This window comes from Branchiostoma belcheri, unplaced genomic scaffold (genome assembly GCF_001625305.1).
Source record: "Branchiostoma belcheri isolate BF01 breed outbred unplaced genomic scaffold, Haploidv18h27 scaffold13, whole genome shotgun sequence".
NCBI lineage: Eukaryota > Metazoa > Chordata > Leptocardii > Amphioxiformes > Branchiostomatidae > Branchiostoma > Branchiostoma belcheri.
Window position 1 is genome coordinate 2,071,688 of NW_017802713.1, and position 13,116 is coordinate 2,084,803.

Here is a 13,116-nt window from a genome sequence, read left to right on the forward strand (position 1 = left end):
TCAAGATATACGGTACTTTTGCTCAATATTATAACACATGTTATTTTAGTATATTAATCGAGAACTTCGTAGACATACAGGGGAACATACTAGTTCCCCTTTTTCAAAACTTCCAAGGCTTGTTTTGAAGGGCTAATGAAAACCATACTGTAGTGATTTCCCCCTGTTCTATCAATGTCATTAGAGCTGGTAGACAGGCGCAAGTTTTAATGCAATTATGGCTAAACGTGTTCTACAAAATCTCGAGTTTTAGAGATCTTTAGATAACGTTACAGTAGCTAGCTACGGTCACAATTCGTCGCAGTGCCCGAACTTCTTTGATAGTCACTTCTTGGGTAGAAGGACTGTAGAAAACCCTACTGTAGTCTAGGTGCCAGACTGTTTCCAAGGCCTACACAGGCCAGTTTCTCGGCTCCAGGGCCAACATAACCCCCAAGGAAATTATTATACCACAGTTAAGACCAAACTTGCCCTGAACTCCCCGTAGCGGTAATTTTGATAGGCGGGCGAAGGGCTCTTTGCTGCCGAAGGAAAACGGCTAATGGCCCGATACTAGTCTAGCACCCAGGGTACCCTCAGTTAGACCCTGATCCACAGGCACGCTGCTAGTAGCTACCTACCGTATTATGTACTCGGCCTGTCAGAAAATGTTACGATCTTTCACTCCAAAATCTCTAAAACTTGTAAAAGGTTTATTTCTGTACTGTACCTAAAAAGAATAGATCTCGTTTTAATAGCGTGTGTATGCGTAAGGCCACACCGACTTGATTTTATGGATGACATCCGCGCGCGCATTGATTTTCGCCTGCCCCTCAAAAAAAATCACGTCCACCGAGGGTCTGGCCTGTCTCTAGGCCTGGGTAGTCCATGGTAGTTAGCGACAATACGGAGCCGGGCACCCAGGCTACCGAAGCCCCACGACTCAAAAACTCAGTACATAAGAGCAAAGTACCGATTCATAAATGCCGCAAAAAGCCAGCATGTGCCGGCTAGCGCTTGTCGTATACGTCGCTACGTACTGTCGCAAATTCACAATTCCAGCTTTGTATATTCCTGTGGTTTAGTAGCATTTTTATTTTTGGCCGGATTTTTTTTTATTCGCCCGCGCGCACTAGTTTGGGGGTCTTCGGAGGATGTCATCCATAAAATCAAATCGGTGTGGCCTAAGGTTCCTTTAAATTGTCCTTAATCCCTTGGCTTATGTCAAGGACCATCAGCTGATCTCTGCTAACCACGTCGCCCTTGAGACCTTCTGTTATTCTTTTCACGCAATGCTGTGTCAGCATACGGTCAGTCAACCGTTCCATGTACTCCTTTCCGCTCTCCTAAAAGTGTAAGGTTCTCATTACCGGACTTGTCCTCAACTCGGAAGGATGCCAGCCCTCCAATTACTGTCAGTTTATGCGTGCTGTCCTTCATCAGTTCTTGTTTTTTGTTGTTGTTATTTTTTTGCGAACAACGATATGAAAAGTTTTAGTCAAAGTTTGACGCTTGGACTGGAAGTTTTACTTTTGTCATTTTACGTTTCTCAAGAGTTCATCCAGGTTCTATTTACAGGAAGTTACGTGATGCTTCTTGAAATGAATTTCTGGGGATACAAAAGTCAGCGGACATTTGAACATGAACATGTCCTTGTGTGACCTGTCCTCGATTGCCCCCCTCCCCCTTGGCATGGAAGGATAATTTTTGCCTTTCCGATGAAGTTTTCTTTTTAACTACTTGTTGTGGTTTTTAATTGTATTGCAACATTCCTACATTGAATAGAGATACAAAAGTGGACATTAGAACATGAACATGTCCTTGAGTGACCTTGACTGCCCCCCCTGCCCCTTGTCATAGAAGGATAAATTGCCTTTCTGATGTAGTTTTCTTTTTAACTACTTGTTGTGGTTTTTAATTGTATTGCAACATTCCTACATTAAATAGAGTACCCAATATTAATAACGCTTAGATCAAGGACGTCCTTGCTTAGATCTAGGGCTTTGGCCACAAATTACTAGTATCTAAGGCCACAGCAAGTAATTTTTATGGATGACATCAGCGCGCGCATTAATTTTCGCCTGGTTTTGAAAAAAAACAACAAGATATTTTGTTGCCTTCTGACAGTGGTCACCATGCCGAAAATGGGCAAAGATGTCTGTTGCCATGCCGGAAGGTGGATGGCAGATAGCTATGAAGATCTATGAAGAGAGGAGACAAGAAAAGGCTCTGATTCAATGTTTTGTTTCTTACTTTGATACAGTGATATGTGATGTTGGCTGTGTATATGTGATGTTCCCACTGAATCAAAACCATTTGTACAATGATTGAGTCAAAATTTTAAATTGTAGGAACCTTGTTTTTTTCGGCCCGCCTTGTTTTTTTTCGCCCGCTCGCATTAGATTTGGAGTCAGCGGAGGATGTCAGCCATAAAATTTACTTGCTGTGGCCTAAACTTGCATAAATCGTTAGTGAGCCTAATCCTGTAGTTGTGACATTCTTATCTGATTTAATTTCTAACGACTGCTAACGACCATATGGAATATTTCGGAATTTCGTGCTACCAGATAACGAGGAAAGGTTCACCGATTTGCGGCTTTCAGAGATTTGAGGTGCCCCTAAATTGAGCTCCGAGTCACCGAACCGATGAAACAAGAGGAAAGGCGTTTCCTACAAGTGTAGATAAGGTCACAGCAAGTAATTTTGTTGTTTCTCGGATTCGCCCTGTCCACTTTTTCTGATTTGCAAAAAAAAAATGTTCTAAATCAACTGCAAAATGCTCGATGAAGGACATATTTTGGCCCCAACGGTTGAAGAAAGTCCTTTTCTTCCTAGTTTTTTAAAGTTTTCAATGTAACAGATTATGCAATTTTGTTTCGTAATAAAAAAATTCAAAATCTATTGTTTTAATTATAAACCAGCCTGCTATGTTCACTTCATAGCTTATATTGTAACGTTTCCGGCTATCATGGGGTGCATTGGCCTGTTTTTTTTTTTCACCCTGTCACTTCATATTTTTTTCTGAAAAAATCCGAGAAACAACAAATTAAATTGGTGTAGATAAGAGTGGACAGACTGTGTACATCATCGTGGATAATCACCCCAGGCTTGTTAATTAGTCCGCACAGATGGACGGGTGAGGTGGGGGGCCGGGAACCCCTGGAATTTCGCCACTTCCTCCCGACCAGCTGCCTAGCATGTTTGTCCTGCTTGGAGAAAGTTTGCTAGCCGCTAGCTGGCATTTTTACGGGCCGTCCAAGGCTAGCCTCTACCAGGCTTCGGGAGGCGACTGGAAGCCGTAGATATCGTCCAAATAGAGAGGTAACATGCCAGGGGAGTTGGTCCGCTAGAGAGTACAGTTTGCGTCACCAACTCCGAGCCCTGGCATGTTATCTCTCTATTTGGCCGATTTCTACTCTTTCCAGCCGCCTCCCGAAGCCTGGTAGAGGGTAGTCCGGGGGCCGTTTTGCCGGGCCAAGTCACAAAACTACATTCCCATATCCATATTAGATCATATTAGGGAACAACATTAAAAGTTCGTAGATCAATTACAAAGATGAGAGTTTGTAGTCATAAATTGAATATAGAACTGTACTTTTGTTGTGTCAGTAAAGTTCTATAATAAAATCCTCCCCTCCACACCCAAAAAAAGGCAAGAAAGCACAAGAGAAGATGGCGCCGCAAGCCGCTGGTGCTAGTGAAGATAAACATGGTGTTAGAACCTGAGCAGGTGGTAGTCGTGCAGGAGATGATGAAGAACGGAACATCTCCGTATAACGACACTCTGCAGTACGACTACAACTACGACTACGATCTGGACAATGACACCAGCGAAGGCGACTTCCCAAGGGTAAGTCTTCGAGATGCTCCCCTCAGTTCCAGGTTTGTTTGTTTGTTTGTTTGTTTGTTTGTTTGTTTGTTTGTTTGTTTGTTTGTATAACGACACTCTTCAGTACGACTACGACTATGATCTGGACAATGACACCAGGGAGGGCGACTTCCCAAGGGTAAGTCTTTTATTTATTTTTATTGAAAATTTCCACCAGATATGTGGAAGGGGAGGGAGAACAGGTGAAGCACCTTTTCCATCTCCCGCCCCGAATGTACATCAGTAAAAACATCATTAAAGTCAACATTGGATTAGCGTAATACATAGTACACATAGAGATCATACAATAGCGTTGACCTATAACTCAGATTTCCAGTCGGCGAGGCCTTAAATAAAGCTAAACCTGAAGCACATCTGCAAGCCAAAGACCATGTACATAGAATGTCTGTATCAAGGTTATCCTGAAAGCTGTTGTTTACTGACAGGACAAGACGCCGTTTGAATGACATATGACTGCAGCTGACTCGACGCTGCCACCCCCAAGAGTCGCCAAGACCTTTATTGGGATTTCTAGTTCATTCCCTTCAGCCACTAGGCGGGGAATGTACGATATTGCAAATGTTGATGTTTTGCAGCGACTAGGCATTAGCGTGTGAGACCCCTTGTTAGTATTGAGGAGGAGAATGATACATAGTTCTGTATCTTTAAATCGTATACTTTAGCCAATATACATGTATATATAATCAAAAGACCAATTAATTACTCCAAAAGCCCTCAGAAACTTTAGTGACAATTCTTGTTTCAGTGTATAGTTTGTTTTCTAAGCTAAAGTGGTGTTTTTTCTTGAGTGGTTTCTGATCGAAATCACGATCTTTGAAATCGCTTTTAATCGCTTGCTTTTTATCCAGCTCGCTTGCCATACGCGTTTTCTCAGATACATCGAACCCAATATCTTTGACCCTGGCCGACTTAGCCCTTTTGATATAATGGATGTAAACATCACTTAATCAAATCATTGACGTATTGTGACAGCCAATCAGATTTCATCACACGCAAGACCGTTACACTGCAATTTTGAATGAGGTAGTTAGATTAACTTTTTATCATGACGAATCATCGGGTATCTTTTTCTGGAGTGAGTGAATTATGTTCTTGGCCTTCGGCGCTGCTCATGTATATCCACTGCATTCCCTTTCACCGATAAGATTTTCAAACGAAGTTGCATTGTCCAATCACATCCTTCCTTACAGCTAGGATCGGAACCGGCCTTCAAAAGACCCAAACGGAAAGCCATCCGGGACCTCAGGCTAAGGTGGCCGGGCGGAACCATTCCGTACATCATGGGGGACAGCCTCAGTAAGTCCCACCACCAGGGGTGCCAGAGTATACATTGCAATTTTAGGGAATACAGTGCAACATTACGCAATACAGTGCAATCGTATTAGTATACAGTGCAATTTTAGTAGTAAAATTGCATTGTATTCCGTAAAATTGCACTAGCTGTACACTAGTAACATTGCACTGTATTCCGTAAAATTGCACTGTGTTCTAATACGATTGCACTGTGGTAAAGTTGCACTGTATTCCGTAAAATTGCACTGTATTTCGTAAAATTGCACTGTATTCCGTAAATTGCACTCTGTATTCCGTAAAATTGCACTGTATTCCGTAAAGTTGCACTGTATATGCCTTAAAATTGCACTGTATTCCGCAAAGTTGCACTGTATTGCGTAAAGTTGCACTGTATTGCGTAAAATTGCACTGTATTCCGTAAAATTGCACTGTATTCCGTAAAATTTCACTGTATATTCCGTAAAATTGCAACGTATTCCGTAAAGTTGCACTGTATTCCGTAAAATTGCACTGTATATTCCGTAAAATTGCACTGTATTCCGTGAAGTTGCACTGTATTGCGTAAAGTTGCACTGTATTGCGTAAAGTTGCACTGTATTGCGTAAAATTGCACTGTATTCCGTAAAATTCCACTGTATTCCGTAAAATTCCACTGTATTCCGTAAAATTCCACTGTATTCCGTAAAATTACACTGTATTCCGTAAAATTGCACTGTATTCCGTAAGTTGCACTGTATATTCCGTAAAATTGCACTGTATTCCGTAAAATTGCACTGTATTCCGTAAAATTGCACTGTATACTCTGGCACCCCTGACCACAGCTTGAAGCCTTCGACATATGAAAGGTCTTAAAGGCAACAGTTTGATGTCTTCAAAACTAAGAACGATCTAAGGAATTCCCGGGAATTCGTTCCTATCGAGCGAAAGTATTTCCTAGACCTTGAGGGACTTGAAAAACTTCCTTTGCTGTGGGACTTTCCCACGGAAAAAGAATTCACAAACGACAATCACTAATTTTTTCTTGCTGAAATTAACAACAATGAAAGTTCTGAATAAATGACAGTGAAATTTATTACATATTCACGCATATTCATTGGGGCTAAATTCAGTACATTAGAACAGGGAGACTACTAGTATGTTAGTTTCTCTCTTTTTGAGACATTTGTAGACAAATTTGCAGAGTCTTTTAATACATCGTGGTCAACTGAGACATAATATGTAAGAACATGTCATCCTTTGTTAGATGTACATATTTCTGTTCTAACTGTATTTCATTGACAAAGCATTGTGTAAATCAATGTATAGTGGACACTCTATAGTAAAGAGGACTTCGCTTTCTATACTTTCTGTATTAAAGTTGTAGTAAAGTTGTTTTACACAACCAAGTGTTTTATTCACAGCCGACGTCTCGGTGACCGTCTGGTGGCACTGTAGATACAGTTCTCTGTAACCACGTATACTAGTATGTGTACTAGTAGATATGTAAATATTGTGCGTTTGGGAATGCATCTATAGCAGCGACATCCGTGCTGCAGTGCAATGTGAACCAGTCAGAATTGCCCTGAGAAAGGTGACAGACGGTCACCAAAACGTCAGCTGTGAATAAAACACTTGGTTGTGTAAAAAGAGTCTCTTTACTCAAAGGACCACTTAATTTTACACCATAATTCCTCTTAATGATAAATTAATTTATGTACATTTTGTGATATGAATAGTGTTCCTTTCTTTTGCAGCACACAACGACCGCTTGTACATCGACCAGGCCATGGCGAAGTGGCATGAACACAGCTGTGTGAGGTTCAAACCTTACTCCCGCAAAATGGCGAGCTACCTCGGTCACCACGATCACATCATCTTTTACAAAGGGATCGGGTAGGTGTTACTTACTTCCTTAAGCCCTGGTCACAACCCGCCGTGCGTGCTTTTTGACCGTACGTTGTATTGGTACGTCTGCTGCGTTTTTCTGAAAACGTGGGGGAAGTAGTGGCGTCGACGCACGTACTCGCACGTCACTCGCACGGTTGCACAAGGTGTAAGAGTGTGGTCTGCACGCCACGTCTGGCCGTGAGCGGTTGCGTGCATCGTAGGTTGCGCAAGTGGTAAGTGAGTTGTACGTGCTTACAACGTACGATCTCAGTGCGGTAAGGAGGTCGTACTCACACGTGCTTCTTACGTGCGGCACGTACGGGGCACGCGCGTCGCCCGTACTCGCCCGTACGATTGGTGAATCCGCAGACCGCACGTAGAAAAAGTTTTACATGCACTTAAAGTTCTACGACGTGTCTGCGTGCTCCCAAATCCGTAGGATTCCGTGCGGAGGTGGTGCTCACCACTTACGGATCCCCTACGTTTGCCCACGTCTTTGCATGTAGACAACACGCAGAAGCACGTACGGCGGGGTGTGACCAAGGCTTTAGCCTCTACCAGGCTTCGGGAGGCAGATGGAAAGTGTAGAAATTGTCCAAACAGAGAGATAACATGCCAGGGGAGTTGCAAAACTGTACTCTCTAGCGGACCAACTCCCCTGGCACGTTTATCTCTCTATTCGGTCAATTTCTACTAACTCTTTCAAGCCAAAATTGCTTCAACGTCGGACATGGGTCTGTGGTGGAGTGTTCCGGGTTCGAATCCTGCCCGATGCCACCGATCTTGTGTCATTGGGAAAGGATCTTGTGTCCTTGGGAAAGGCACGTCTTTCTGAATGCTTTCCAGCCGCCTCCCGACGCCTGCTAGAAGCTAGTACTTGAAATGTTCTCTACGTACTCAGCTCAAACTTAACAGTTTTTATGGTTATTAGAAAAATTTATTGCAAATTCGTGCCCGGAAGCTAATTGCAAATTACAAAACATAAAAGAACAATGGAATAGAGTATAAAATAACTAAAGTCTACATGATAAAGGTAGCTGTCTAGAACTATAACTATGTTTAAAACTATGTCTGAAGGGTTTGACTTCTCTTCTGTAAACCATGGAAGACGTAATGTCCCACCTTTTCCAAAATTTTATGGTTTTTGGGAAGTTAAAAGAAGAATAGTTTTTTCTTGGTCTGTAAGTTTAGAGAAATTGGGATAAATTGTAGACGTTTTAATAGACAACTCATTTCGAGCGTTGTTATGGAATGAACAGTTTGAAATAAAATGAATTTCGTCTTCCACAGCCTTTGCACTACAACATTTACAAATTCTTTCACATACAGGTAGTCTTCTATACCGGCCTCTCTCTATCTCCAGAGGATGGGCGCTAGACCCATGTCATAAGCATTATCACAGATCTTTACAATCATCATCAATAAACACCGGTTAACCTACTTATATCTTGAACAGGTGTCTGTCAGATGTGGGAAGACTGCTGGAGAGAGACCAGCAAGTCGTGTCGATCAACGACGCATGTCTGTTCGCCACGTCAAACCCGGTACGTCATCAATTTGGTTGTCCTGAGCTCCTTTTGTAGTGACGTCAGCATAGTCAGCAAGGCTTATGTGTGCATTCATTCAACGGAGAGGCAATTTGAATGGATATTTTTTTGTTTATTCATAGTTTTACCAATCCTTTATTTGTTCATATTTTACCAATACTGGACAAATGTTACCATTTTTATAACTTACATCCATTGTCTAAATGCAAGCAACTGAAGACTTGATATTTTTATGTTCACCTTCGCAGAAGGAAAACACATTGCTTTTGCTCAGTTTCTTCATCTTCTTCTCCAAACAAATAAGGTCAATGACCTGAACCAAACGTCTGTCACCATGATGGTAACCGGTGTTGGATTACATTATGTAGATTGGTGCAGAGTTGGAGAGGCTGGTCTCCATATTATACATGAATTTGTTTGAGTAAGGAAAAACAGAGCGGTAGTTTGTTAGGCTAAGACCATGTGAAGTTAAACATTATGCATTTGCTTGCAAATATTACCTTTCTTGCTAACAAATATTTCCTTCTTAATTCTTTCTCCAGGTTGGAGTAATTATGCACGAACTGGGTCACGTGCTGGGTTTGTACCACGAACACAGTCGCCCTGATAGAGACGAGTTTGTGGACATTTTGGTCAACAACGTCCGGGTGAGAGACATCTTTCTGTTCCTTAGAAGTAACACTGTTCCTTAGAAGTAGTAAGCACGATATAACCGCCCTTCAGCGTAACACACCAGATTCGCAAGCACACGTCGCGGCAGCAGCTGGCTACATTACACCGAACGACTTATTACACCTAACCCTTGAACATGTAACTCTAAATATTGTTCAAAGCTATCTAGTGGTAATGCCCCTACTGTACTTGGTGACAGTGAGTTCCACTCTGCGATAGTTCTAGGAAAAAATATGTTTTTGAACACCTTAATCCTTGGTTGATAACTCAGGTACTTTAAGGCATATTTTTTTTGTCCATTTCTCAGCTAGTATTAGTAGTCGGTACGTCCACCAGTTTATTAGACTATAAGATCATGATCTATTATACTATATAGTATCAAAGAGCAGAAAGTCACCATAATAGAAAACATTACTGCATAGAAAAAGGCTTAGTAACCACTCAATTACAACAAAAACAAAATGCGCTAGACAATGAATTTAGTTACAAGTTTAAAGGATTTTTTAATGAAATAACACTTAAGATCTATTGTAAGGCATACTAGATGTTCTAAAATTGTTTTATTTTTCAGCCAGGAGAGGAATACAACTTCCAGAAGATGTCCTCTAGCGACATTAACCTGTACAACATCCCTTACGACTATATGTCGATCATGCATTACTACAACTCGGTAAGTCCAGCATCCATGTTTCTCACCTCTATGAAAAAAACTGCATTCTTGCGTCAAAATTGGAGGGCAACACTGATTGGTGCTGTACTTCGCACCGCAGCTAGGTGTCGCTGCTGCAGCGTAAAGAATGACTGAATTTGTATCCCCCTTCGTCAAATTCAGTCACGTTTGGGACTGCATATAAAATCAGTATTGCCTTGAGAGGGCAATACTGGCAATAAGGGCAACTTAGAGGGCAATACTGACTGGTGCTATACTTCGCACCGCAGCTAGGTGTCGCTGCTGCAGTATGAAAATTGAGGTCCCGAACGTGACTGAATTTGTAAACCCCCTCGTCAAATTTAGTCACGTTTGGGACCGCATATAAAATCAGTATTGCCTTGAGGAAGGCGACAGACAATCACCGAAACGTCAGCTACATGTACTGTAGATATTATTTCTTTGATGTTTATGATATATACCAGGATATATACTTTATTTTCAACTCCGTGAATAGTTTTATCAGGTTGGTAAGTCACTGAGTAAAGAGACTCTTTTTTCACAACCAAGTCTTTTATTCAGCCGACATTTCGGTGAGCGTCTGTCACCTTCCTCAAGGCAATACTGACTATATATGATAACAGATACAGTATATACAGTTTCCTGTAACTACGCATATGTGTAGATATGTAAATAGTTTACGTTTGGGAATGCATCTATAGCAGCGACACCTGTGCTGCAATGCAATGTGAATCAGTCAGAAGTGCCCTGATGAAGGTGACAGACGGTCACCAAAACGTCGGATGAATAAAAGACTTGGTTCTGTAAAAAGAGTCTCTTTATTGAAATTAAATGAAATGAAATGAGATACCTTTATTGTACATTCATGCCACGACGGGCTAGGTACAGGTCAAGACTTAACAGACACATAACAAACGTATGTAGAAAAGTGGAGACAAAAGATACATAAGTAACATATAAGGATACTATACTAGGCTAATACAAAGTGTTCTAGCTACTGAGCTAATACAGAGTGGTCAACTTCTCGCTTTTTTGTACAATGGAAAATGTGGGAACAGATCATGTTTGTGATACAGGGTTTGTCTAGACGCATCAAAAATATAAATTTATTTAGGTATTCAAGGTATGGGAACTGCTCTTTCATATGATTAAAAGGACACAGATCTTTCATTAGAATTCGAATATAAAGTACAGTCTAAAATAAAGTGTTGTTCATCTTCTATTCTGTTTATTTATTAATTACTCAATTTATTTTCGAGGTTAATGTGTTAAAAATATTTCTCCGTGGTGAACCCCGTTAGGAGTGGACAGTGAGGGCTGACCTTCAGACCATCGTGACCAAGGACACCAAGTACCAGTACTCCATCGGCCACAAACATGCGCTGAGTTTCTACGACATCAAGACCGTCAACCTTCTGTACGGATGTGGTGGTAAGTATATGTACATACACTCACTCACTCACTCACTCACTCACTCACAGTCACTGGATCGAGCTTCCCTCGGTTCCATACATGCACAGTCAATTATATTTTACTGAATTCATTTATTCTATTCGATATTAGGGCACAGCAAGTAATTTCTATGGATGACATCAGCGCGCGCATTAATTTTCGCCTGATTTTGGAGAGAAAAAAACAAGGAATTTTGTTGCCCTCTGAAAGTGGTCAACATGACGAAAATGGGCAAAGATTATGTCTGTTGCAATGCCGGAACGAGCATATGAAGAGAAGAGACAAGAGCTCTGTTTTGTTGTTTTGTCTCTTACTTTAATGCAGTGATGTATTTCATTCCCTTTATATGTGGTGGTGGCTGTGTATATGTGATGTTCCCACTTTAAAAACCGTTTTAAAAGTCAAAACCATTTGTACAATGATTGAAAAAAACTTATTACTCAGTGAAGGAGACTAGATAAGTACACGGAATGCCGTCCAATGATGCACTGGACTGTCCACTCGAGTTCAAGTCGGAACTAGTGAAAATTCAGTATAAGAATGAGCGATCCCAACTGGAAGAATCTTCCTCCCTGGGTGAAGAGATGTACTCTACTGTTATGTACTGAAACTGAGTTGTCTGTACTGCTCACTGCTCACAGACCGAATCCTCATCTGTCACAGACCTGACGGATGATGCTTGCCTCGGGGGGAATTGGAAATCCACTCTTCTAGATCTGTCGACGAACAAGCTTTGTTACGCCACGAACGCAAAGGATAGAATAGACAAGATTCATTTTCACCTGAGTAAAGTCGTCTCAAGCGGTCTTCCCAAGGGTGGCATGGCAGGATTCGAAGTCGGGACCTCTCGGTTCCGAGCTGAGCGCTCTGCCGTTACACTACACGGCCCCACACTTACGTCCGTGTGTTATGTTGTTTACACTAATGGGGATCCGGATAAAACAAACAGACAAACAAACAAACAAACTGTGTGTTAACACAACGTTGTGATTGAGCACTGTCAGGGCCTCTCCTCTCTTAATATTTAACCAGGGGTCGCCCATTAAAGCTTTGGTCCCAATTGGAAAGAGGGGCCCTGGCGGGTAGTTCCGGGGCTGTTTTGGGGCACTTTGCGAGTTACCCCTACGTGGCCCCGTGGGACACCCCGCGGCTACTGGGCTATTTTCTGACCCGTCCGGGACTCGAGAAGAATTTAACTCTGACTTAAAATTCTACCCGGGCCCCTCTGACATAAAGACGCCGTGACCAAGCCGTGAGAACACCGACAGGTACCCCTCCGGTGGCCGACGGTCTACCGTGACTAACTTGTTACGTCTTTTCCATCTTCTGCGTGGGTGATTGTTGTCTATAAGACACCTGTAGTCCTCTCAAAGAAAGTACTAAGTAAATGTATATGATCCAAGCAGCGTTTGTTTATATAAACCCCGAAATATGAGGAGTGCCCAGCAACAGCCATCATAATGGCAGACCGTCGTTTGTGGGCATGTGGCAGGGACCTTACAACTGCCCCACTGCAATGGGGGCCCGCATGCCCTTTTCCGTAGAGCGTAATCGGCCGTTTTAATTCTACGCAGAGCGTAGACGGACCGCTCTAATTCAACGTAGAGCGTGATTGGCGTATTTTGCGTAGCCAGCGTTTTGGCCGTTTCAATTCTACGTAATGCGTTGTAGCCACTTGGAATTTATCGTAAAGCGTAATCGAGAGGTTTCCGAATTCAGCGTAGAGCGTTGTCGGGAGCCCCCCCCCA

At 42.1% G+C, this 13,116-nt stretch overlaps 1 protein-coding gene across 2 annotated transcripts in view; it reads left to right on the forward strand.

Moving 5' to 3' along the window:
- Window positions 1–13,116, forward strand: part of LOC109463952 (apolipoprotein(a)-like) — a 27,896-nt gene that overhangs the window by 1,242 nt on the left and 13,538 nt on the right. The window contains exons 2-9 of one of the 2 annotated variants that reach the window (XM_019760867.1): window positions 3,632–3,775; window positions 3,933–3,986; window positions 5,059–5,164; window positions 6,895–7,033; window positions 8,484–8,571; window positions 9,117–9,221; window positions 9,818–9,916; window positions 11,218–11,347. In XM_019760867.1, coding sequence (XP_019616426.1) covers window positions 3,632–3,775; window positions 3,933–3,986; window positions 5,059–5,164; window positions 6,895–7,033; window positions 8,484–8,571; window positions 9,117–9,221; window positions 9,818–9,916; window positions 11,218–11,347 — 865 coding nt within the window. Of the gene's footprint in view, window positions 1–3,631; window positions 3,830–3,932; window positions 3,987–5,058; window positions 5,165–6,894; window positions 7,034–8,483; window positions 8,572–9,116; window positions 9,222–9,817; window positions 9,917–11,217; window positions 11,348–13,116 lie in introns of both variants that reach the window. The other variant, XM_019760868.1, reaches the window with a different exon arrangement.